At 30.5% G+C, this 25,717-nt stretch overlaps 1 protein-coding gene across 4 annotated transcripts in view; it reads left to right on the top strand.

Moving 5' to 3' along the window:
• The window catches only part of LOC143079777 (cytoplasmic dynein 1 light intermediate chain 2-like), a 30,173-nt gene extending 10,345 nt beyond the window's left edge, over positions 1–19,828 (top strand). The window contains exons 8-13 of one of the 4 annotated variants that reach the window (XM_076255358.1): positions 656–767; positions 1,357–1,458; positions 2,107–2,199; positions 10,132–10,252; positions 11,276–11,347; positions 14,598–19,828. In XM_076255358.1, coding sequence (XP_076111473.1) covers positions 656–767; positions 1,357–1,458; positions 2,107–2,199; positions 10,132–10,252; positions 11,276–11,347; positions 14,598–14,707 — 610 coding nt within the window. In that variant the 3' untranslated portion in view covers positions 14,708–19,828. Of the gene's footprint in view, positions 1–655; positions 768–1,356; positions 1,459–2,106; positions 2,200–3,179; positions 6,023–10,131; positions 10,253–10,977; positions 10,999–11,275; positions 11,348–14,597 lie in introns of those variants that run through there. The other 3 variants (XM_076255359.1, XM_076255360.1, XM_076255361.1) reach the window with 3 other exon arrangements.
• Positions 19,829–25,717: the final 5,889 nt, after the last annotated feature.

The following is a 25,717-nucleotide window of genomic DNA, read 5'->3' as shown; positions in this document are numbered from 1 at the left end:
ACAAAAAGCATGGGTATTTAGCATGTGTTTAACATGTACAATCAGATACTTGTTTATTTTAATGACAGATCCATGCGTATTGCGATCACCTGATTTTTATGAGGAGGGTTACGCTCAAGTCACTATGCATACGGAAAATATGTCGGCGAATTGCTTCCTGGAAGCAAGCAATTAAAAATAAGTTAACTTTTTGTAAATGTGGACAAATTATAGATTTTTCCTCAGAAAAAAGTATATGTACATAAGTTGTATAATGAAAACTATCCATTTAGTTATAAATAAACATATGTATATATTTTTTTTAATTTGAGGTTTCTTATGACTTAATGTTTTTGTATTTTTATAACCAATAAATGCATGGTACTTAAATGCTTTCAGGTCAGGATGTTGTCTTGTAATAAAAACTGAGTTTAAAGCCTTTTAAACATTTTTAGATTTTGTTTGCTTACATTTTTCAAGTGCTGTCTAAATGAACATTAGATATACATATAAAAATATACAAGTAACAGGCATTCACAGCGCAGTATGAAGACATCTTTTATAGTAATGAAATGCTTTCATTTTGAGTATGTCTTAATGCTTTATTAGCCAACTTTGCATGCCAAATAATTTTCATAATCTGCAATTATACTAAAATGATGCTTATCTTTTACAGTCCAGCAGGCTGGGACAATGAGAAAAAAATTAGTATATTATTTGAAAATTTACACAATATGAAACCAGATGATGCATATGAAGATAAAATAGCCAAACCAAAAGTAGGAAAGGTATGTCAGTCAGTTATCATTGAATTATCATGAAAGTATTGTTGTTTGTGTTAGTAACTTGTTTAATTGTGTTCTATATGATCACACATTTAGCAGGCAAACTAAACAGGTCAAGTATTGAAAATTAAGAAAGTAGTTAAGTGCGAAGGCATGTTTTACAAATAGTGGCAACATATAGAAATTTTCTTCATTTTACCCACAACAAAAATCTAAGGCAAAAATTGCATGGAAAAAAAGCTCATACTGAGTATATTTATGTGATTTCACTTTCTACATGATAAAAGTAATGGCACAAGCAATATTTTTATGCAAATAATGAGATTTGAACAGAGTTGGAAATGGTTGAAATTATCATTCATCTGAGAAGGTTAATTAATTAAAGTTCTGCCAAAGTCCTTAACAATATGGAATTGGTCAATATTCTTGTATAATGGTTTCTGCTCTTTAGGAAAATGTGTTTGAGAAGATTACAGCCTTGCATAATGTTGAAAACTAAAAAGGACCATTTTCTTTTATATGAATTTGATCGTCTTTTTATATAAAATTTGAAAAGGTAAAAATACGACAAATTATTGGGTTTTTTTTACAGCAAATCCAGAGAGATGCAGAAGTAGCAGTAGAAGATGAACAAGTATTCTTACTGAAACAACAAACAACATTAAATAAAACTCCAGCACCAGGCCCAGGAGGGGTGGGTATTCTTAAGAACACATTTCGTAATTGCTTGAAAGAATCAAAATTTCAATCCGATTAAAAAACAAATTATTTGTTCAAGCTTTGCTAACAAGGATCTGACAACACTCAATCTTTCTTTATGTTTTGATAAATTCTATATATCAACCAGAAAAATATCTGCCTTAGAATTTTGAAGGTGTTTATCATTAAAACGAAACCAGAAAATCCTTAAAGGTCTTTAAAATAGAAAGTGGAATGGATATCAGATCCTAGTGAGGGAAACTTGGACACAGGTTCTGTAATAAAATCAGGATTGAAAAATATTCATACTGTAACATTTAACCAGTTAGTTAAAATTGCATTTATTCAGAAAACTTAAATACTTTAATCAAGTTAAAGGAATAAGGAAAATCATACTTGGATATGATTATGCTTCTTTTTGAAAAATGCTATGTTCTAGCTTAAATATTGCACTCTATCTTTGATAAGATGGCTTGCCTGAGCATCGCCTAATTTTTTTGGATTAAAGTATTAAATTCAAATGTACTGTTATGGAGTTTTTATTTTTAATTTTTTTAAATCAAGCAAAACTGGCTTCTTTGAAATAGAAGCTTATGTAACAGGCTAAATAGGCTGCAAACTAACAGTAACAAAAAAATTACAGGAATCTCCTCAGCGGCCCCCAGCAGGTACATCTACAACCACTCCGCCAAGACAACAACAGACAACACCCCAGTCCACAGCATCACCTAAAAAGGTTAGTTATCATATATACATCATGGTCAGGCACAAATCACATGTGTTAATTGGAATGTATCAGTATATTACAAAATGCAGAAGGTAGATGAGTTTTAAGTTATAGCTTGAGACTCTAATAGATAAGTTTTAAGTTAAAGCTTGAGACTCTAATAGATAAGTTTTAAGTTAAAGCTTGAGACTCTAATAGATAAGTTTTAAGTTAAAGCTTGAGACTCTAATAGATAAGTTTTAAGTTAAAGCTTGAGACTTATAATAACAGTGAATATTTAGGAGTGAAATCTTCTAATTATTACTGGTTCTTTTCTAGCAATTCTTACTTGTAAAGTTAAGCTATTGTTCCAAAGTTCCATAATAAATTGAATGATGTGAGAAGTTCAAATAAAATTTGTTAAGGCCTGTTAGCCAGATTTGACATCTAGAGTGTTATTAGACCTCAGTAAAATAGTAAAATTTTGACTAACAGGACCATTTCAAAATGAGAGAATGCATTGTCTATCATCAGCATTTTGTAATTCACTGTAAGCACTTTATATTTGCAATCAAATGGAAAATATTCATGTTGGAAAATGATTTTTCTTATCTAGTTTTAGTAATAATTTTCAACCATGATTATTAAGTGACATTTTCTTTCACTCAAAAGGAAGCTAAAACAAATTTATAATCTTTTATTTATTTTGTAAAACCAGTATTTGATTTATTTGTATCTAACATGCATTGTATTTGTTTTTTGTATTAATAATAAAACTCTACTCTACGTAATCATCATGATAAGTATGCAAAATCTTTAAAGTTGGTGGAATTTTCTAAATGTTTTGATAAAATGAAAAAATTTGAAAAAAAACAAAATTAATTAGAAAATGATGGTATCTTAGTCAGGAGTAATTGTTTGTGTTGTTTTGTTTACTTTGTTACTGTTTGTTATGATTTTGTTTCTCTATATTTTTGTTCACATTAGTATTTTATGTTTATTTCCTGTAGCGCCTGGTAAGTCTGTGTACTAAACAACATAGCGTGTCTCTACTAATTCTGTAGCCTGTATTATATATATACAGCATGTATATCACTGCTGGCATGTTATCTTGTGATAACTGTTCCACTTCTTAGCCTACATAAATAATTTACCCTCCCCCATCTGGATAGATGTTGAATTTTTAAACATTCTTCCGAAGACATTCAGTATTTTTATAATGTATAATGTCAAACTGTTAACCTTTTCAACAGTCAGTTACTTGAACTTTTTGTATATTTTCTTGTCACAACTGTTCAACTTTCAACATACATGAATTAACACCTAAAAAAGTATTTAAAGTGTACTTTGTTTCAATTAAGTTACAAGAAAATATTATTTGAAATACAACCTGTTTAACTTTAAGTTAAATCTTTAAATAAGACATCTTGCATCTGACCTAGGATGAATTTCCATCTTCATTTCTGCCACATAAAAAATGCTGAATATTTTATATTATGGCTGGCACAAGAGAACAAACATATTTCTTCTGCCTTTTATATTTTATATTTCAATTTATAACTTATCTTTTTATGTATACCATACCACAAAAAAGCCTTAATTGTACAAATAGAATTTCACTCTTTTTCATCATACTTCCATTTCTCAATTGTATTGACTATGTTACATCCTAAAGAAATTAAGTAATATCTGTCCATTTATTTACAAAGCAAATAGTGTTTATGGTTAAAAACTGAATTTGAAAAAGATTTATAATCAGACTTGTTGAATGGTTTGCCACTGCCTCTCCTTCTAAGAATGTACAAGCATAGAACTCTACTGTTGCTGTTTACAACAGTTATATATGTTTTAGGTAGAAATTGTAGAATGCTACTATCTACAGTATAGTTGTTAGAATTCAGGCATTAATACTTATAAAAGAAAATACACATGTTTGCATCACTGTGTAGTTACTGTGAAATTTATAATCATAGTTTTTTCTATTATTTCTTAGTTTAGACTATCAAAGACATTAGGTATTCAAAAGTTCCAAACATACACATGAAAATAAGAAGATGTGGTATTATTGACAATGAACAAAACACAAATATGATGTACAGCAACAAATGACAATGCTCCTGACTTGGGACAGGCATATAAAGAATGGTTTGGTTTTTTTGACAAGCATAAAGCATATTTCAAAAAAGAATAAAAATCAAATTTAGCATCTCAATTTAAGGAATATATATAAGGAAAATGTATTTTTATAATATTTTTTATAGAAATACATTAAGTTCATGACTTTCAAATCTGTTATTAAATAGTCATAGAAGATGTTTTTGCTCTTATTCTTCTCAAAACTATTCTGCATTTATTTCTATGAAAAAAATCATAAACATCAGAGGAGAAGTCTTCAAACCAAATTTTCATTTTGTATTTTATATAGAGAAAGGTTAGTTTGAATGTGTGCTTAAAAGATGTTACTATTACAATGTGTGTTTTGTATAAATGTGGAGTTGTGCATAAATCCTGTATAAAACAGAGATTCAATTAACAAATTTATAGAGATGTGTTTTTTTATTGGTGAAAATGTGGATTTTAAAAGTAATAATTTAAATACAACATAACACTAAAACTTATAAGGTTTTGTATGGTTTATATTTGGAATTTGGTGTACTATAACAAGTTATTAAAACTTTTAATAGATTTAAACCAGCATCTAATGACTATAATGTTAACCATATCATATACATGGATTGAGTTTGGATTTATGTGTAAATTTTAAGCTTATATACGACATAAAACCCTATTGCAAAATAAATGAAATATGATTTGAAAATAAAATCTAGTCAGGTTTTTTTTTTGTCATGGTTTGTTGTATTATTGTAGTAAAATAAAATATTGCAGTGGCTAGTTTGAGTTTGCTAGAACTTATTTGGCTAATTTGTAAATAATTAGTGAGTCTGAAATAGAAAATAATATGGTATTTTATTATTACCTAGATAAAAAAAACTTTATTAGAAGTCAATATTTTTGGTCTCTCATGTTACAAAGGTTCAGAACTTGAATATAAAGACAAATAGGACATTTACATTTTATTGGATATTTATCATTAACGTTATCATTGCATTTGCAGTTATTTCAATTCTTTAATACTTTAAGCACATTATACTCATCAGTGCAATAAATACAAATACATTTCTTATAACACAACATGACATAATACATCAGAGAAGCAAATAAATATCAAGTATTGACCAATAACAGTTGGGTCCTATGATGAAGTGCATTTAACAAGAATTTACACAAATTACTCAAATCTTTTACATTTTCAGTGCTGAGAAATTGCACTAATTTGAGCGACGATGGACGTCTATAATTATAGGTTTAATAAACTGTCTCCTTAAGTCTCTTAAGCATTCACATTGTAAAACAAAATGGAATTCATCTTCAGTGATATTCAAAGTACAAAGAGTACATTTTCTATCTAACCTATTTACTCCATGATAACAGCCTACTTCAACAAAAAATATGGGAAGACAATCTAAGCTGAGTTAAATACACTCTAAAATTCATATGTTTAATTAGATAATTCTGTAAACATACATTATTGACAATATATTTATATAAAAAACACTATTTATGAAGTAAATCTTTATCATAGTTTATGGCATACTTCAAGGATGTACTAAAAATATTGTTTTAAAAAATATATGTATGCATGCTAGACCTTCAATTCCTTGAATATCAAAGGGCTGTGAATACATTTTGAAAATTACCACAACTATCAATATTGCCAGACGACTTAAAGTGATTCCTAAACATATTGTAAGAGAATAATAAAGAAATGTATCAATTTGTGAATTTACAGCAGGTTTTTAAAGGCAGTGCTTTAAGGCCTGACTTTCAAGTCATGAGGTTCATCTTTTCATACGCAATCTATGCAGGGGGTCATTTGGCCAGAAATAGATCCGGAAATGTTTGAATTTCTCCTCTTCTTTTTATGGTATGATATGGTTTTTGTTTCTTTCATTTACATTGGGGACTAAAGAAACGATCAGTGTGTATTGTTCGTTTTATAGAACTTGTTATTAATGTGTATTTTGCATTATAAGCAGTCAACCTGACTACAAACTATCATTATTTGTATTCCGTGTGGAAAGAAGTCGGGTCAATTTCGAGTGTTATCTGACATCTAAAGATTTTTTAATTAGTTCAGACGTTGATATAACAATGAAAAGTCGACTGAACATGATTAATATTGCATCTTCTATAATTCAAAGCGGAATTCGGTTTATAAACGAGAAACCGTAAAGCGTTTTCAATTTCGGTATTAGTTATGTATGTTGTCTATGTATTATCCTGGTTCCCGGTACTACGTTCCGGGTATTAGCTATTTGATATATCTGATGTGTAACATTACGATCAGGTACCAGCCAATCTACGTGTGTATGTGTACATGATTTCCCGCCAAAATGACCGACTTACAGCTATGGAAAAATAGTCCATAAACGTTCCGTATAATGATATGCAAATTCATAATTAATCGTAACTTTTTTTATCTTTATATAATAAATATAACAAAATGGATTCCAAAAAATTGAAAATAACATTATTTTACGAGGATTTCTAATATTTTTTTCACTTCCGGGCGCAGTAATACGTATGTTTTGAAAAAGCTCGAAGAAATTGACAAAGTGAATTGAGAAGGAAACGGATAGATATACGTCCTTGCTATCAGGTAAAACAATTTAAATGTACAGAAAAAAACACATTTACTTCACACAAATAGTACAGGCTTAAGCATTTTATTGTCTTATACACGACTGTAGTCTAGTGTTTAAACGACGGCGGTGACCTACAAGGGTCAAGTCTAATTATGTAAACATATCCACGTGCTATTAGGTAGAAAGCATCGTAATGCAATATCTACAATTTTTTCCTCCTTTATACATCGTTTAACCAGATATATTTCTCTTTCAAATACACTTGAACACGGGTTGTATGTACGTATCTTTTCTAGTGTTTTCTTGTCCTTATTAAAGTTCATTTGTTGATGTTTAAATATTTTTGAACGACTGAACACAGGAGTGAATGAATGCAACAATTATATATACTGAAGACTTGGGCTGTACATGATAGTGTACGTACATCATACTGATAATTATTCTAGCAGTAATTATGTTAATTTAGGATGTAATGACAGGAATTCATGAGCTATGCCTCAGGCTTTCTGAAAAAATATCAATGACAATGTAAACAGGAACAAAACATTGACACGAATGATGCTCTCTTCTATGTTATAGTTATTTAGGTATGTGTGTTGCACAAGTTTCAAAAAAACTTAAGTTATAAAACTTTTTTTCAGGGCACAAACCCACTTTAAAGAGACTTGTCTACTGCCATACCCATCCTATTTTCATGCACCATTTGCAAGCAAGAGACTGAATGGTTTGCAAAATTAAAAATCAGGACGGTGTCCAATTAAACCAAAAGAACTAAACTGGATGAATATTGTAGGAGAAATCTAGAGGAAAGTTTTGATTTGTGAAATTAGTTTTCCTGAAAAGTCATTCATCCTAGCCTGCAGATAGGAACTATAACTGTCCACCACCAACTGACGAGCTAATGTCGAGCTTCACATATGGAATTACTCAAATACCATCAATGTCTATGTTTTCAGCACAGATTTCACAAGTTATGACACAGCTGTGCTTTTTTTTTATACCTGTTAAATAAAGAGTTGTATACTAAATTTTATTTTTTTATCAATAAATATATCTTGTGTCATTTAAGAACTTGTATTTTGCCAAAAGATGCATACTAGTGAATGAAAGTGGTGCAGTTCATTTTGCTTTGGTATATAGAATTGAATTACAATTGTTCATGTTATTGGAATGCATATAAAAATAAGGAGATGTGGTACAATGTATATACATGATATTTAGTGAGTTTATCAAGCAAAAGTGAATAAGAAATAGGTATAAGCAGTTACAGGTACTACTGTACAATCTCAAACAATGAGAAAAACTCATAGAATTTCATATTTACAAGTAAGTTTTGTTTTTGCGTTGAATAATTTTCTTCTATTGTTTTAATTGCAAATATGGGAAGTGGTTAAAATGCTAATGAGACAGCTGTTATGGCCACAGAGCCTTAATTGAAAACTTCTTTTTCATTCATACCGGTAGATTTTGCCTGGAGTTAGAAACATATCTGCCAACTTTTCAAAATGCACATGGGGGTTTTACGTGAAAGATGGTTCATATAGTCATACAAAACCTTCAAGGGGGCCTTCAAATGGAAGCAGGACAAGTCGTCCCACTGGCTAATCGCCCACTTTTAAAAAAACCGCCACAAACTGATTTATCAAATCGCCCCACATGTGAAATTGGTTAAATCATGTTAAATATTAATCCTGCCAACCCGCCCTACTTATAAAAAAACGGTAATATTTAGATTAATATATATATATATATATATAATTAAAAATAAAAACTCGCACCACTTTAATGAAAACTAATCTACACAGAATACAAACAACCCGAAAATTTATTTAATTACTTTTGATATACTGAAATTATAATTCTAAAAAAAAAATGTATTGTTGAAGAATAACTAAGTTTTGAAGCTTAGTTATTTGCATAACAATTGAAAAGAAACCTGTTAATTGTATCATAATGCAATATAAGGAATTTAACTTATATTCAACTGGATAACATCTTTTCATAAGTGGGGAGAGTTGGCATTACTAAATTCATCCTGGTTAATAATATATTTATCTAGATTTCACCGATTTCCATTAGGTGGGACCAGTTAGCAGGAGTAATATTAACGGAATTTAACTTATATACAATGGGATAACATCTTTTTACATGAGTGGGGCGAGTTGGCATTAGTAAATTCTTCCTGGTTAATAATATATTTATCTAGATATTATCGTTTTCTATTAGGTGGGGCAAGTTGGCAGGAGTAATATTAAGGGATATAACACATTTCACAAGTGGGGCGATTTGGTTATCCAGGTTGGGGCAGTTTTTTTTAAAGTGGGGCGAGTTAGTGAAAAAGTGGGGCTATTTGCTAATGGGGCGATTTGTCATGGATTCCCTTCAAATATATTCTAATGTGGTTTATGGCTTCTTCGTGCATAAACAAGCTCATTGCCATTGTTGAATTAATTGTTTTCTTTAAAATAGTCGACAAAATTGCTCTTACAAAATTTCCATTTGGGAGCCTCGAGCTCGATGGGGGGAAATACTCTGCAAATACTGACAGTTGGCAGGTATGGTCATCAAAAAAGTTGATGTGTTACTATGTACATTTACCATTATGTTACTTGATGTTCTTGCTATACACACAGTACAGAGACTAGTCAATCTTTGTGAACTATTTTTTATGGGAGTCATAGAATATGCGTATACAATCAATAATTAAAAATAGTCTATTTATATTGAAAAGGAAAAGTTCTTATATGTCTAAAGAAGAGGGACGAAAGACACCAAAGGGACAGTCAAACTCATAAATTTAAAGCAAACCGACAAGGCCATGGCTAAAAATACATTTCATGGCGAGGCACAGAAAATATACTGTAAACAGTAGACTATAGATATAGGTGAACTAGGTACAAAAGAACTCTAAATCTTAAATTCTACAAACCACCTCTGTTCTATGGAAGATAATGATATAACTGGACTAGAAATACACACAACCTGTAATTAACTGCCTTTACAGCGCTTTCGCGCTTTGATTTTTTCAGCAATTGGCATTGACACTGCTATTATTTTCAGCACAAAATTAGCTATGAAAAAGAGGCTTTCAAGAAATGAGTTTTATGATTTGAAAAAATATACAGATACATCTGAATCTTTTAAGAATGATCGCAATTAGTGTCAGAATGGATATTTAATTCTGTGTTTTTTAAGAATAATCAAACTGTATTTTTTTCAATGAGTTTTATAAGTTTTCAACTGAATTGTATTTCAGATGGAGGGAGCCAAACCTGGTACAGCACCTGGAAGTGAAGGAATGCTGGCTAATTTCTTCAACAGTCTACTGAATAAAAATCCTAAAGGAGGCGGCACACCAGTAGCTGGAAATAAAGCAGGTTAGTTAAGGGATAGGATAGTTGATTTAGAAATTTAAAATATATGATACTGAATTCATGATGTCAAACTTGCATTAAGATTGAATACAACTCGCCACATTTTAAAACAGTTTTATGTTTTCATTCTAATCCTGATGGACAGAATTTCTTTGTTACAGTTTTTTTTAATAATTTCCTTTATATGTTTATATTGTTAAAAAAGACAAAGGATATTAGGGACGACATCTAAAGTGCAATGTAGGATAAAAAACTTAATTCACATAGTTTTTTCACTGACCCCCACACCCCCCTCTTAACTTAATTTGGGAAAAATTGATTAACCAATAGGGATATATGTAAAATCGATTTTGGATTAACAAAACTTGCAGCAATGTTGACCCCCCACCCCCAAACTATTTGATTTAAGTTTTTTATCCTACATTGATCTTTTGATGTCGTCCCTTAAAAGGTTGCTGTTGTAAATGAAAAATTCTCAAAAAAAACCTCCACTGTGTTTTCTCATAAGATTTAGATTCCCATCTAACTACTACTTCATTCCTCTTTCTTTTAGTACACAAGTACTGTGATTTACAGTACTAAAGATTAATAAGATATCATATCGTGTTGACTTCAGCATGAATGTTGAAGAAAAATTCTCACATGCATGTTTTATTGTTGTGATATGTTTTGTTAATCAAAACATTTATGTTGGTCTTTAGTTATAAATCTGTTTACTTACATACTAGCAAATTCACCTCCAACTCCAGGTAACATTTAGATTTTTAAATTTAATCCCAAATTTTTTTTTCTTTTGATTTGTTTGGGTTTTTTGAATGTTTTTGGTGGTGAAAGATTTTTTTTTTATTTCTGCTGACATTTCAAACTATCTTTTAAGCAAAACAGAACGGTGAATAAAAAAAGCTTTTGCTTGTAGCTCCTCCAGTCCAAACAGAGATATATTTATTTTAAACAATGACTAGAAAACTACAGAGCAAATACTCAAGCAGTTTGGCTTTGTTTCATGTGTGCTTGGCATGGTTTTAGGTTTAGGTGGAAATCCTACCAGAATTAGTCTGCATGCAGCCTTGGATGGGGACGTAAAATTACGGACCCGAGGTAAAATAGAAGTGTAGGCTTTAAGTATGTGCTTGTGTTCTGCTTAATCAGATACTTAGATTTAGTTGAATTTCTTTCTGTGTGATTTTTCTTGTACTGAATAACCATTTTTTAGCTGACCTGACCTTCAGGTCAGGTCAGCTTCTTCTCATCAGCTTTTCTCATCACTTGGCGTCCGTCGTCCGTAAACTTTTACAAAAATCTTCTCCTCTGAAACTACTGGGCCAAATTTAACCAAACGTGGCCACAATCATCATTGGGGTATCTAGTTTAAAAAATATGTGGCATGACCCTGCCTACCAACCAAGATGACTGCCATGGCTGAAAATAGAACATAGGGGTAAAATGTAGATTTTGGCTTATAACTCTGAAACCAAAGCATTTATAGCAAATCTGACATGGGGTAAAATTGTCTTTTAGGTCAAGATCTATCTGCCATGAAATTTTCAGACAAATTGAACAACCCGTTGTTGGGTTGCTGCCCCCAAATTAGTAATTTTAAGGAAATTTTGCAGTTTTTGGTTATTATCTTGAATATTATTATAGATAGAGATAAACTGTAAACAGCAATAATGTTCAGCAAAGTAAGATCTACAAATAAGTCAATATGACCAAAATTGTCAGTTGACCCCTTAAGGAGTTATTGCCCTTTATAGTAATTTTTTAACAATTTTCATAAATTTTTGTAAATTTTTGTAAATTTTTAGAAAATATTTTCCACTGTAATTACTGGACCAAGTTCATTATAGATAGAGATAATTGTAGCAACAAGAATGTTCAGTAAAATAAGATCTACAAACACATCAAGATCACCAAAACACAATTTTGTCATGAATTTATCTGTGTCCATTGTTTAATATGCACCAAGGTGAGCGACACAGGCTCTTGAGAGTCTCTAGTCAATGTGTGTGATTTGAATAAAAATGTGTAAATAAGACAAAATGTGGAGTATAAATCAATCAGACCGCATCCTGATTAATGACATGGACCAAAAATCTCTTGAGGTTAACATGCAGTCTTAAACAATAGTTTCTATACAATTTGTTAAAATTTTATAAAATGTATAGAAAAGATACAAAGTCTTTCAAAGATTACACACAAACACTTTATAATCTGTAAAATGCACCCCCTCCCCCCCCCCCCCCCCCACAAAAAAAACCCATTAAAATCACTAATACTATGTTCCTGACTTGATATAGGCACATGAACTATAAGAATGGATTTCTTTTTATAATATTTATTTTATCAAGTCTACTGTTAACAGGTGCTGTGTTATTTTTAAAACACTAATGCTTAAATATCTAATGAAAAAACGAAACATTTGAAAACTTGTTTAATAATTGGACTCACCATTTTATCAAATCATTTCTTAGTAATTTGGGGAATATGTAGCTTAGTCATAATAACACATTAAGACATGAAAGCAGTTTGATTTGTTAATTTGTGAATAATTTATATTTTGAAAAAATGAGAGTTCAGACTTTTTTTGAAATTTTTACGCCCTTATGACATTAACTCTATCCTCCATGGAATTTATCCATACTTGTTTCAAATAGAGTTTTTTCAATAAAAAAAAAATCATTAGGTTTAAAGTATTAATATTTAATGCATTGCCAAAGCGAACATTTCATCAATGAAACTCCAGTTAGATATTCTCATGAATATCCTTTTTATATTGGATACAAATTTTATTAAGTCTGAAGTAGATTTTTCATATGCAAAATGCGTTTCAACTGAGGCACAATACAGGCATCAAAAGGCGTCATTATGGAGTGAAAGGTTAAGGAACAAAATGTTTTCTGATCTGTGCTTCTCTCTGTTGGCGTATACCATATCCAGATAAAGTTTCAGTTTAGATAGATTACCACATAGTTGAGTCATACCAAGTTGAAACCTAGTACACAATATTTTTCACATGTGAAATTTTTAAAATTTATACCAATATAGGATTTTAATATAGATTTCACAGTTCACTGAACGCCAAAATGTGATAGTGCGAGTGACCCATGGTGTTATATGGACAGACATTAGTTTAAATATGCTCATTGCTTTTATCAGAAAAAATAGGGTTTTGACTTCTATGTATGAGTAGCAGGTGTGTATTTGTGTGCTTTAAATATAGACACCTTTGAAGTTTTTATGTCCTGTCAAAAAGTAACAGGGCAATAAGTTGTGATCTTGTTTGTCTTCTTCTGCCAGTCTTGTTTTGACATCTCTTCAATGTTGTTAGTTAGTCTTTTCCTAATTATTGTATTCTTATTTTTTATCTTTACATATTCAGTGTTCTTGTCCAGTCGATTAGGGGTAACCAAATATTAAATTTCCTTCAATATTTCATGTCAGCCTTTTCCAGATCATTGAAGTTTACCTTCAAAGTTCCTGTGTTCTCTCCCTTTATCATTGGTGAAATCTCTTAATAAAGTCAATTTTGTTGTTATAGAGATTTAAAATTCAAACAAATGTTAGGATATATTGAATGCAGTTTCCTTATAGCAATTTTTACTTATCGCTACTTATTTCCCTTGATGATTTAGAAAATAACCAGCTTCTGTTCTATCCTTTGATTGATTTTTTTCCACAATGATTATTTCCCTACAACTTCAATTGAATTTTGTAGTCTATTTTTAGATATTTTCCATTTTCTAATGGTTTAATTTACCAATCAAGTTATTTTTAGGTGGTTGGGATTCTGTTTCTTTTACCATTAAGTCACATTATTTTTGTTCTGGCTGACATTATTTTAGACTTTTTAGCTAGTTTCAGTTGTAGCTTCAATGGAAATATGGCCTAGAAAATTGAACTACAGGAATTCATTATTGTTTGTGGTGTACTAATATTCATGGATTTTTTGGGGTTAACATGGTAAAAGTGGACTATGACATAAAGTGTTCCACAATAGTGCAGTATTTTTCATAATCAAGATTTTTTTTGTCTTTTGTTTTTCTCTATTGTCAATTCTTTTTCAAACCACTGCTATAATTAAGTGTTAAACTCTTCTTTTATATTTGTAAAGCCTCAGGTGAGTTGTCTTAGGATGGGGAGCTTTTCTATTTTTTCATTTGACAAAAAATTCAATACATAATGTGTAAACATTTAGAAAAAAAATGATTGAAAGAAGTATAAGAAATCTCCTTTTTTGCAATCAATAAGCACTATAAAACCTTAAAAATAAAATAAATGACTTGAAACTGCTGTAAAATTTGATTTGTTATTTTATCCATAATGATACCATGATATTATGTTTTGACAGATAAAGCTGCTGTTTCTCAAGATGCTGCTGCTGAATTAGAGAGGATGAGGCGAACAAAGAAGGCTATACCTGAAGTCAAACCTAATGGACCTGATAGCACGGCCACATGATCTCACTTTAATTCTAGTTATTCTTGACAATTATAAAAATCTACAGCACTGGCCCTTAAAAAACATATATCTGTGATGGTCAGTAGCCTGGTCCAGCGGTCGTTAAAATGCCAAAGGGACCATTGATGAAGTTTACCATTTCCTATCATGCCCAAAGAAAACAAATTACAGCTGGGAAAATGTAAATTTCATGAGCCTGAAAAAATTAACATGGTTGTGTGAGTGGCAAGAAGAGTAATGTCCCTTTGACATCAGGGTAGCCATTGGGGAACATGCTTCAGAGGTCAAAGGCTAAAGTGCAAAGTTATATTCTTGTTACATCTTTTGTTTTCATGGACGTAGAATCTAGTCAGTCTGCTTGGCATTACACATTGTCATTATATGTTTACAAATTACGCTTTGTACTAAATTTCTTTACACAAATTTCCTGGGCAATTACCTTTTTTAAGTCTCATAAATTTTACTGTTTGTGTGTTCACATTCCATCATTAGTTTAAGTGCACCTTTTATAATATAACTACTTGAAATTCAAACAATTTTTCATTATAAAAAAGCATCTCATATTTAAGAAAAAAATTGAAAGACTATCACATTCAATTACTTTGTAAGGATGTACATTTTTTTTATTATTTGTGAAAAAAAGATATAGACCTAATAAAGATTGTATAAATGATAGAAATCATATTTTTGCATTTAGAATTTCATGTAATATATAAAAAAAAAAAACAGTCATAAGTTCAGATTATATATTAGATTCTACACAATGTGTAAAGTTAATGTAGAATTATACTTTCATATGCACCTTCTTGGGTATTGACCACTGCAATGTTAGTTTGCTCACATAAAATAATTGTGCAATAGAGTTTAGTGCTGAATTAAAACTTTCCTATTGTATCAATTTGTTAATCTGTACTATCAGTATGCAAGCAATTGAACAATTTCCTTTTTACAGATTTTTGCAATTTTCAAAGAAATTCTTTAAAGTTATAATTGCCTTTTTAAATTTGTATTTTTTTAATTTTTTTTCACATGACTGTTATCAAACTTTTGGAACTTGCATTTTATTTAATTATCAATTCATAAATTTGCCCCTGTCAAAATCTTATTAAAATGTTCAAAAAAGAAATTATCTTGTGAAAACATACCAAATATTAACTGAATATAATGTTCAAGTGGGCTAATTCATGTATGTGGAATATCTATCTGTAACAAAGATACAATGGGAAAGTTTTATTATGAATAAGAGGCATTTTCTCATTGAATGTCCACTCTTAATCATGAAATTCCTATGTGTATCCAAACCCTGATGAAATATTCCAGTTACAAGGAAATATTTTTAAATTGTTTATGTATGTTATTGTATATTATATGTATAAGTTACTGTGAATAGTTCCTGTACAAAGTACTTGTAGAGGCTGCTTGACGTTATTGTAGGTCATAAATTGATACCAAACTATCGATTTGGTGTGATATAAGAAAAATTATTCAAAATCTTGAACGAGTATCACTTTGAAATGAGCTTAATTGTAAGGTTATTTTGTTTAATAGGATGAAAGAATGCCTTTATGCTTTTATTATTTTATAATAAAATGTACTACATAAGTGGACTTGCAAGATTGTTATTTTAAAACTTACTTTGAAAAAAAATTACTTTAAAATTAAGTGAATAGTCGTTCTGTTTAAAGGAACGTATTGCATTTTCATATTGCTTCAAAATTTGAAAACTGCTTCCCAATTATTTATATATCTTTGAATTTTAAGTTCAGAGTCTTTGTTTTTGTGAAAGCATAACTATTTTTTTAATTATTTGGTGCATTTTGTTATTTAGAGCAAACTGAAGGACGCCTCCGGGTGAGGGAATTTTTCGCTACATTGAAGACCTGTTGGTGACCTTCTGCTGTTGTTTTTTTCTATGGTCGGGTTGTTGTCTCTTTGGCACATTCCCCATTTCCATTCTCAATTTTATACTACTGAATAATTCATTTGATGCCTATTCAAAATTTTGTTTAGTATTTGTACATAAAAACCAATTTGTAAATGATTGTTATTTATTTTATGTAAAAAATTTATGTAAATCATGAAAGCTAAACTTTATCATTATTAGTAAGAGGGTGTGTTTAAAGTACTAGTATATGCAATTTGTTTTCCTTGCTTATAAAGTGTATTTTTGTGAGACTATGTGAAGAGTGCCATTGTAAATAACTTGGCAAGTAACTAACCATAAATTGCCATGATGCTTTAAAATTGAAAGTATTATAGATTTAGGCTGTTATTTTATGATTTCTAAGTATAAATTAATCAGTCTGTACTTAAAAAAAAGATATTTGTTTAGTCCCTAAATTAGTGCTTTGTTATGATTGTCATAGCATTTAAATAACTTAGTCCTTAAAGTTTGCATTCAATTTGTGCTATTACGCAAAACCTTTAAGGTAAATGCCATGGCTAAATTAGCAAAAGGCATTCAGAGGCAAATTTAGGAGTCCCAGAAGGAAAGTCCTCCCACCTCCTTTTTATGTTGGGAAATTTGGTTGATTATATAGGGAATCACTGGACCTCTTAGGAACTCAGTGGGCCCACACCCCACTCCTTTATGAAAATTTCTGGATACACCACTGGCATTCTTTTTTTCAGATTTCACAGTAAGACCATTGTCAAAAGAGTTCAAAACTTAATATCTCATTACTTTGGTCAGTAAACAGTTAATAGGACACATCATACACATTCTTGATGCTGTTACTGAACAATTTATTTGATAGATTGAAACAGATTGTTAATGCTGTAATGGAACTGCTAAAATAAAAGATTTATACAGATGTTTTATGTAAGGGTTTAATCTTGTAGAATTTAGAAGTTGGTTACAGGGTTTGAATTTTAAGATTTATGTGAAATATTGAATGGCAGAAAATAATGTTTGTATGGTGCTGGCTGAAGTCCAGAGAGTGCATTTATGTATGAGAATGAATTGATTGTTAAAAAGTGAGTTTTGTTTGAATCAAACTTTTAACCAATACATAAAGCAATATTGATATTTATACTAACATCACAGAATGGTAAAACAGGAAGGTCTTACCAAAATGTCCACTGGGCAATATATTCAATTTTTCAAAACACCATTAAGATAATGTTCAAGTCATGGAGAAGAAAATGGCACCCAGGTTCATCCACAAAACCAGAATTTATATATTTATATATTAATTTTTATTGCAGAATAACTAATTATATGAAAAGAGTTGTTCATTTTAAGGCAGAATTTTTAAGATTTATGAATCTAGGTATATCTTCCACAAAATGGTTATCAAGGAATATATATGTATAGACTAAGATGGAAAAAAACGCTACAAAATTTTCAAAATTTGTTAAAAAAAAATATTTTGATAGATAAAATCAAAAATAAACAATAAATAAAAAAGATATGTATATATGCAAGGCCTTAGTTAAGAGAAAGTTTGGAAAGTAAATCTATAAATTCACATAAGATAAAATGATGTTTGTAGATTAGTGTATTTTCACAGCATAATTTATTATTTTGTACTATGGTAAGAGGTTTTTGTCAAATTTTTATATTTTTTTCAATACTATATACCGAAGCATCACCATGTCATTATCATCTAATACAGGAGTGTTTTATTGAAAGCTGTTATATTTACTGTAAGGTCAGGGTCACGTCTGTTAATTTGATCTAATAATTGCTCTACTGTAACCATGGTGACTTTTGTTGTCATCAATTATTCACTTTGGTGAGAAAACGATTTATTGTTACACAAGATTTATTTTTGAATTTATAAGTTCAACCACTGTAGGTAAAGTTGATATAATGTCTGGTTTTGACAATAATATTGTTTGGTTGTGATTTATTGCTTTCAATGTCAAAAAAGGTACAGATGCTGCTTAGTTGTATATTTGCAGCAATGAGAAATTTGCTTATCAAATTATATGTCTATTTCTTTTCATCATTCACAAAATTACAGCATATGAATTTATTGCTCTTTATTGTCAGTGCAATTAATAATTTTGTCATTACCAAGGTCTTGACTTTTGAAAAGATCTATAAAACAGAGGGTAGTGCGTTGAGCAAGGACATTACCAGAATTGACCCTAATTTTATTGTATGCCTAACAACCTTATAAAACTGTTATATCTTGCCAGTATTATTTTAGTGCAAATATCTTCCTTCAAATCCCCTTCCTGCCTGAACTCCTCTATTTTTCATGTGCTTGATAGTGAGCAAAAGATGTATTCATATATTATTCAAATTTTTATTTTTCATTGTTGACTCATATCTGTTTTTCTTTTGCTTAGGAATTTATTATTGTATAATTCAGAGCATTGAAAAAAGATGTTTGTACTCTATTTATGAATAGCATTTACATTTCCAGCTTGGTTTGAAATTTAAGAGACAAATTGTATGACTCTACTGTAGCAGCAGTCAAAAGTCTTCTAGAACATTTCGTGTCTAATACCTAAAATGAAGAATGATTTCTTGGACTATGGTGATATTTTCTGTGATATATGGAAGGTATTCTGTTACACAGATTGAAAACATTCTTTTCAAGGTATAGGCAAAGAAGGAAAATATCCTAAGCAGTAAATTTAATTTGCTTCCTGCAAGCAATCTTTCGAAAGATATTCTTGATTTTTTTCAGATTTTTAAAAATCATTTTATTCAGAAGTTGATAAGATATTTTTTAAATACTAAGGATAAATATGATCTAATGGAGAAAAAAAAATATTTACACCAGGAAATTCAGTACATAAGAAGTTTAAATATAAGTAAATTCTTATTAAATAGATTCTATAAAAAAAGAAATTCTATAATAGGATATGGTTGTATGAACTGTTGTTAAGTGCTTAGTGCTTTATATATGTTAAAAAAATGTGTAACTGGTTGTAAATGAACAAACTATAATAAAATCTTATAACTTCTTATGTATCATTGTGATATAGGAAACAAATATTGCACAGCTTGAGAAGAAATCTCACTATGATTGAAATACTCCTTTCTAAAATGTGCCTATTATAGTCTATGAATCAAATAATTGCTTATGTTTCTATAGGTGCAGATAATTGGGTCAAGGACATTGTAAATGTTACTTTAAAGAATAAATGTTTCAAAGACCATTATACTTGTTTTGTTTTGTATTTGTATTTCATCTAGATATTTTAAGAGCTTGATCAAGCAGCATTAATAAGTGTGGAGTTTATATCTCATTCCAGAACTTGCATTTCCTATCATGATTGTCTTGATAATGGATTGGTTCTGACAAGGAAGCTATTGAAACCAAAAAGAGTTCCAAGTAGTAAAATTGAATTTATCCCCTCGAATATTTTTCAATAAACATCACAAATTGGTTGACAAATGAAATATATGTTTCTGATAAACAGGTATATTCCTATTTTTGTAACCACAATCCTGTTCTCTTTACTGGCATACTAACATAAGCAACACATACAATAGGTGCCACATGTAGAGCAGGATCTGCTTACCCTTCTGGACCAAGTGAGTTTACCCCTGGTTTTTGGTGGTGTTTGTGTTGCTCAATATTTAGTTTATTATGTTGTGTTTTGTGTATTGTGTTTTTTAGTATTTTTGGGTTTTTTTTGCTAGGCATTGTCAGTTTGTGTTTGACTTATGAATTTCAATATTCCTTTGGTATGTATCTTTTTGCCTATCCTGTAGTTTTTGTCTGATTTTCTCCATTCAGCATTGTATGTTAAGTTTGCAGTTAGTTGTGCTTCGTTACATTAAGTAAATTATATGTCCATAGGACGATGTACCCAAATTTCTGTGTTCTGTGGTATTTTGATGTAAAGCAAATGTGATATCACCTTGGAATATCACTACATTTAAAAGGTCTGAACTGTACAAGGCATTATTGGGAAAAGAAAATTTCAGCTTGGTCTCAATGTTTATAAATATTTGATAAGCTGGTGGTTCAGTTTCTTGTAATAATATGAAGCTGATTTCTCCATGTAACTTCAGTATTATCCTGGTTCTTAAAGTTAAGTTTTGGAATATTTTATAATGTGAAGCAATATGATTTCATGACGACACTTTAATGAAATATAAGGCCACCCACAAAGAAATATTTGTATGATGTTGCCTACCTATCTTTGCAAAGAATATTTTATAATCAGCCAATTTCATCAGGATTTTTCATGTCTGAAATATTAGCAAATAAATTATTAGTGTATTAAACTGTTTTACATTATTTTGTTGTTCATTAATATTCGTTGGATACCAATTTTCGTAGATTTCGTGGGGACAGAGGAACCACGATTTAAATGATCAACGAAATACTGATTTTTGTCGAGCCTGCAACTTTTGTTGCAGAAAGCTCGACATAGGGATAGTGATCCGGCGGCGGCGGTGTTAACTAACTTCTTAAAAGCTTTATATTTTAGAAGGTGGAAGACCTGGATGCTTCATACTTTGTATATAGATGCCTCATGTTACGAAGTTTCCGTCAGTCACAATGTCCAATGTCCTTGACCTCATTTTCATGGTTCAGTGACCACTTGAAAAAAAAGTTCAAATTTTTTGTAATGTTGAATTCTCTCTTATTATAAGTAATAGGATAACTATATTTTATATGTGCGTACCTTGCAAGGTCCTTATGTCTGTCAGACAGTTTTCACTTGACCTCGACCTCATTTCATGGATCAGTGAACAAGGTTAAGTTTTGGTGGTCAAGTCCATATCTCAGATTCTATAAGCAATAGGGCTAGTATATTCGGTGTATGGAAGGACTGTAAGGTGTACATGTCCAACTGGCAGGTGTCATCTGACCTTGACCTCATTTTCATGGTTCAGTGGTTATAGTTAAATTTTTGTGTTTTGGTCTGTTTTTCTCATACTATATGCAAAAGGTCTACTATATTTGTTGTATGGAATGATTGTAAGGTGTACATGTCTAGAGGGCAGATGTCATGTGACCTTGACCTCATTTTCATGGTTCAGTGGTCAATGTTAAGTTTTTGAGTTTTGGTCTTTTTATCTAATACTATATGCTATAGGTCAACTATATTTGGTGTATGGAAATATTTTATGATCTTTATGTCAGTCGAGCAGGTTTTATTTGACCATGACCTCATTTTCACGGTTCATTGCACTGTGTTAAGTTTTTGTGTTTTGGTCTATTTTTCTTAAACTATAAGTAATAGGTCAACTATATATGTTGTATAGAAGCATTGTTAGCTGTACATGTCTGCCTGGCATGGTTCATCTGACCTTGACCTCATTTTCAAGGTTCATTGGTCTTTGTTTAGTTATCTTGGTTAATGTTAAGTTTATGTGACAGTTGTTTTAAAGCTTAACTTTATACTTAGGACTATCAACATAATATCAATGATTAGTATAGAAGGCGAGACATTTCAGCGTGTGCACTCTTGTCTAAAGGAACGTATGCATAATTTGCCAAAACAACGAGTTTACATATCTACGAATATGCAAGTTTTCATCAATCCACGAAAATTGGTACCAACGAAAATAAATGAATCCACAGTATTTGAGAATCTAAAATCGGTATTTAACTGTGAAGGTGGACATATGACCACATAACCAGTGACTTTCTATACTATATAAAGTCCCTGACAACAAAGCATGCATAATTCCATATCCAAATCATATTTATCATACCCTAAGTCTCAATTCCATGGCATTATAATTGAAATTATGCCTACAGATTACAAAAGTGGACACAGACTAAAATTTCTGCACACTGAATATGGAATTAAAAGTAACTGAAATCCCAATGTCCCAGAAGACAAATTCCTCTCTATAAGATAAGGAATACACGAAGTTACTGGATAGGTCTTCAGGTGACCTGTTGCAAAACTATATCTCTAGCTATAAAAATCTCTTATGAAGGTTATAAATGAAATTTACAGGCTTGGCTAAGCCTCAAATTAACTATTAGAATACTAGTACCATCTTAGTTCAAATACTTTTATTATGTTTTAATGCTCTTCAACTTTGTACTTGTTTGGCTTTATAACTATTTGATCTGAGCGTCACTGATGAGTCTAATATAGACGAAACGCACGTCTGGGGTATTAAATTATAATCTTGGTACCTTTGTTAACTGTTTAACATAACTATTGTTCTTTCTTTTTAAGTGTAACCCTTTTCTTTTTTTACATAGATTGCAACATATAATGTCACTCATTTGATTAAGCATGCTTGATTTTTAATCATTTTTAAAAAAATCTAACAATATGATGTTTGACATTTTAAATGTTTAAACACTTCTTATATCGATAATGGCTGTATTTCATTCAAATATCTTTTAACATTGTTTTAATTATGCCCCAAATACCCCCAAAATCGGACTTCGTTATATCATATCTATAAACAAATATTTGCTAACTAAATATGCATATTAACTTCGTTTTTCCGTCTTCTGATCGTCTGAACAAGTTTTACAACTTCTAAAGGTATGATATTTTTACTAAATCAGGTACATTTTTTTCGTCTTTAATTGCAATTTAGACGGATAACATGTTTTAAATAACTTTTGCCACATCCTTCGACTATTATATCATTATGTCTTCTGAAATAGTTTTAAGAAAGTGAGTTTCGTCATGGAAAATTATGCACAAGTACGCGAGGAAAGGAATTGTTTCCCTCCTTATTACCCCCAAACGTTCATCATTTTTTTTTTTTGATTATTTTCATGTATTTCATAAATATACTAAAAGAAAATAAACATTTGTTGAATATTTACTATCAATTACTAGCTTACTATCCACAGAGGTCAATGATTATATATAAATTTATTTCGTGACTGCCGGAGATGGTTTAAAACTAGTGATTGATAGTAAATAGTAAAACATGTTATTTTTTCCATAAATATACATGTTAGTCTAACGCATAAAAAGCAATTCAAAACTATTGATGTCATAAGAAAACAAAAACATACTGGACTTTGGAGGAAAACAAAGGGAGATAAGATGGCCCTATCCTAGCTCAAGTACCTGTGAAATTATGTTATCATTTCTGCTGTAGTACGTCAGTGCTTATTAAAGTTGTATTTTCATCAATTAATCGCTTAACAAAACAAAATCTTCAAATGTTTATATTTCAGTTACCGAAGTTAGATTTCCTGGTATTTTAAGATTAAAATTGACCCTTCATTAAAAGTAAAATCACAAAATTACTGAACTCTGAGGAAAATTCAAAACGGAAAGTCCCTAATCATATGACAAAATCAAATGATAAATCACATCAAACGAATGGTCAACAACTGTCATATTGCTGACTTAGTACAGGCATTTTCAAATGTAGAAAGTGGTGATGTAAACCTTGTTTTATAGTGCTAATTTAATAAAACCTCTCACTTGTATGAAAGTCGTATCAAATTCCATTATATTTACAACGATGAGTGTACAAAAACAGACATAATAGGTAAAATTGTCAAAAAGGGGCACAGCAGCCATCAATGTGTTACAATCTATAACAAAAAGAACAAAAACAGACAAATATTTAAACAAAGAAGCACAAAAAGTATCTATCAAATTCAACAACCACATTCATTGCTAGGAGTCAGAATTTAAACGTCAATATAAACCTTCCTTTGTAATTGTTTCGTTTGGCAATAACCTGACAGTTTTCTAATTTTAGGGGACACACACCTGTTATCACCTCAAATCCCCTCCTTTGTCTTTGCCAAGCACATCCATCTTCATTTCCAAAACGTTTTAAATTAAAAAATAAAATCGTCAATTTCTATCCGAGGAAAACCTTGTGCGCTTATATCTCTTCTGTGATTTCAGTAACATAAATATGGCAAAATCATGATAAATCATGGTGAAACAAATGCAAATGTTCGGAGTCCAAAAATATTGATCCAAGCCGCCATCATCCGTGGACATCAATTCAGATATATTTTTGGTACAATTCCTGAAGGCTAAAAAAGTTTCTGCGTAAAATGTATAATAAAAGTAAAGACATGTTAAATTGAAAAGATTGTCAGAGACCTAAAATTTAAATTGAAGCTTTGTTATATATATGCATCTTTATTTTAATTTGTTGGTAGACAGTAAACTGATAATTCTATGGAAAGAGTTTCTTCCTTTTTTAGATTTTCAAATCGAAATGAGTATATACATTTATATTGATCTAACATTTGGTGCATAACTCTGCTATACTCTTAATGCAGACAGTAATTAAATAAAAGGAAATTTTATATACTTAGTTCAATCTTTCTATCAGAATAGAAAAAAAACATGGGATGTATATTTAGTGGACGTGTGGAGCCGGTTGTAGTTCCGAAGTCGTGTAAAGACATAGTGGATGATGGTGAGTCTTTCAAACAATGCGTAAAAGAATACACAGCTAATGAAAAGAAGAGAAAAAAGGAATTAGCGGAAGAATCAAGACACAGAAATAATTATGTGAAGATGGGAAATTTTGAAAAAAAATCAAACTCTCGAGGGGAAAATGGAAAAGCATCGACCGACAGTTCAACTGTCACCCCTTCAAGTACAAGATTGCATTCTAATGGAGAATCGTTCACTATGAATCAGGAAAAAATGACAAGCATTGATAAAGATGCTGTGACATATGAAAAGAAAAAGACAGGTAACAGAGAGATGCAGCAGAAAAAACAAACGTGCAATACAGGTATAGCAAAAGAATTACACAACTCAAATATCGTAAAGGAAGTAAACCGACCAAACACAAACAACGTAGAAAAACTTACAAAATTTGAGAATAAAGCTTGCACTAAAGGCATTAATGATGAAAGATTTCGTAAAAATAAAATAAAATCGATGGAAGAAAATTCAATTCGAAAAACAACATTACAATCACAGAAGAAGAAGCCAGATGATGAACAGCGACGAGAAACTGGCGTCATTGTTTATCGAAACACAACTGACAAAAAACAATGGGATTTTTCAGATATAGACAGACATGCATTACAGGTATGAAATAACATTTCTTAGGAAGCTATCGTTCACCTGTATGAGGGGGGGGGGGGGGGGGGATTTCGGAACAAACATCAAATGACT

This window comes from Mytilus galloprovincialis, chromosome 6 (assembly GCF_965363235.1).
Source record: "Mytilus galloprovincialis chromosome 6, xbMytGall1.hap1.1, whole genome shotgun sequence".
NCBI classification, from domain to species: domain Eukaryota; kingdom Metazoa; phylum Mollusca; class Bivalvia; order Mytilida; family Mytilidae; genus Mytilus; species Mytilus galloprovincialis.
The sequence above is the reverse complement of the archived record's forward strand: the minus strand, read 5'-3'. Positions and strand labels throughout refer to the sequence as shown.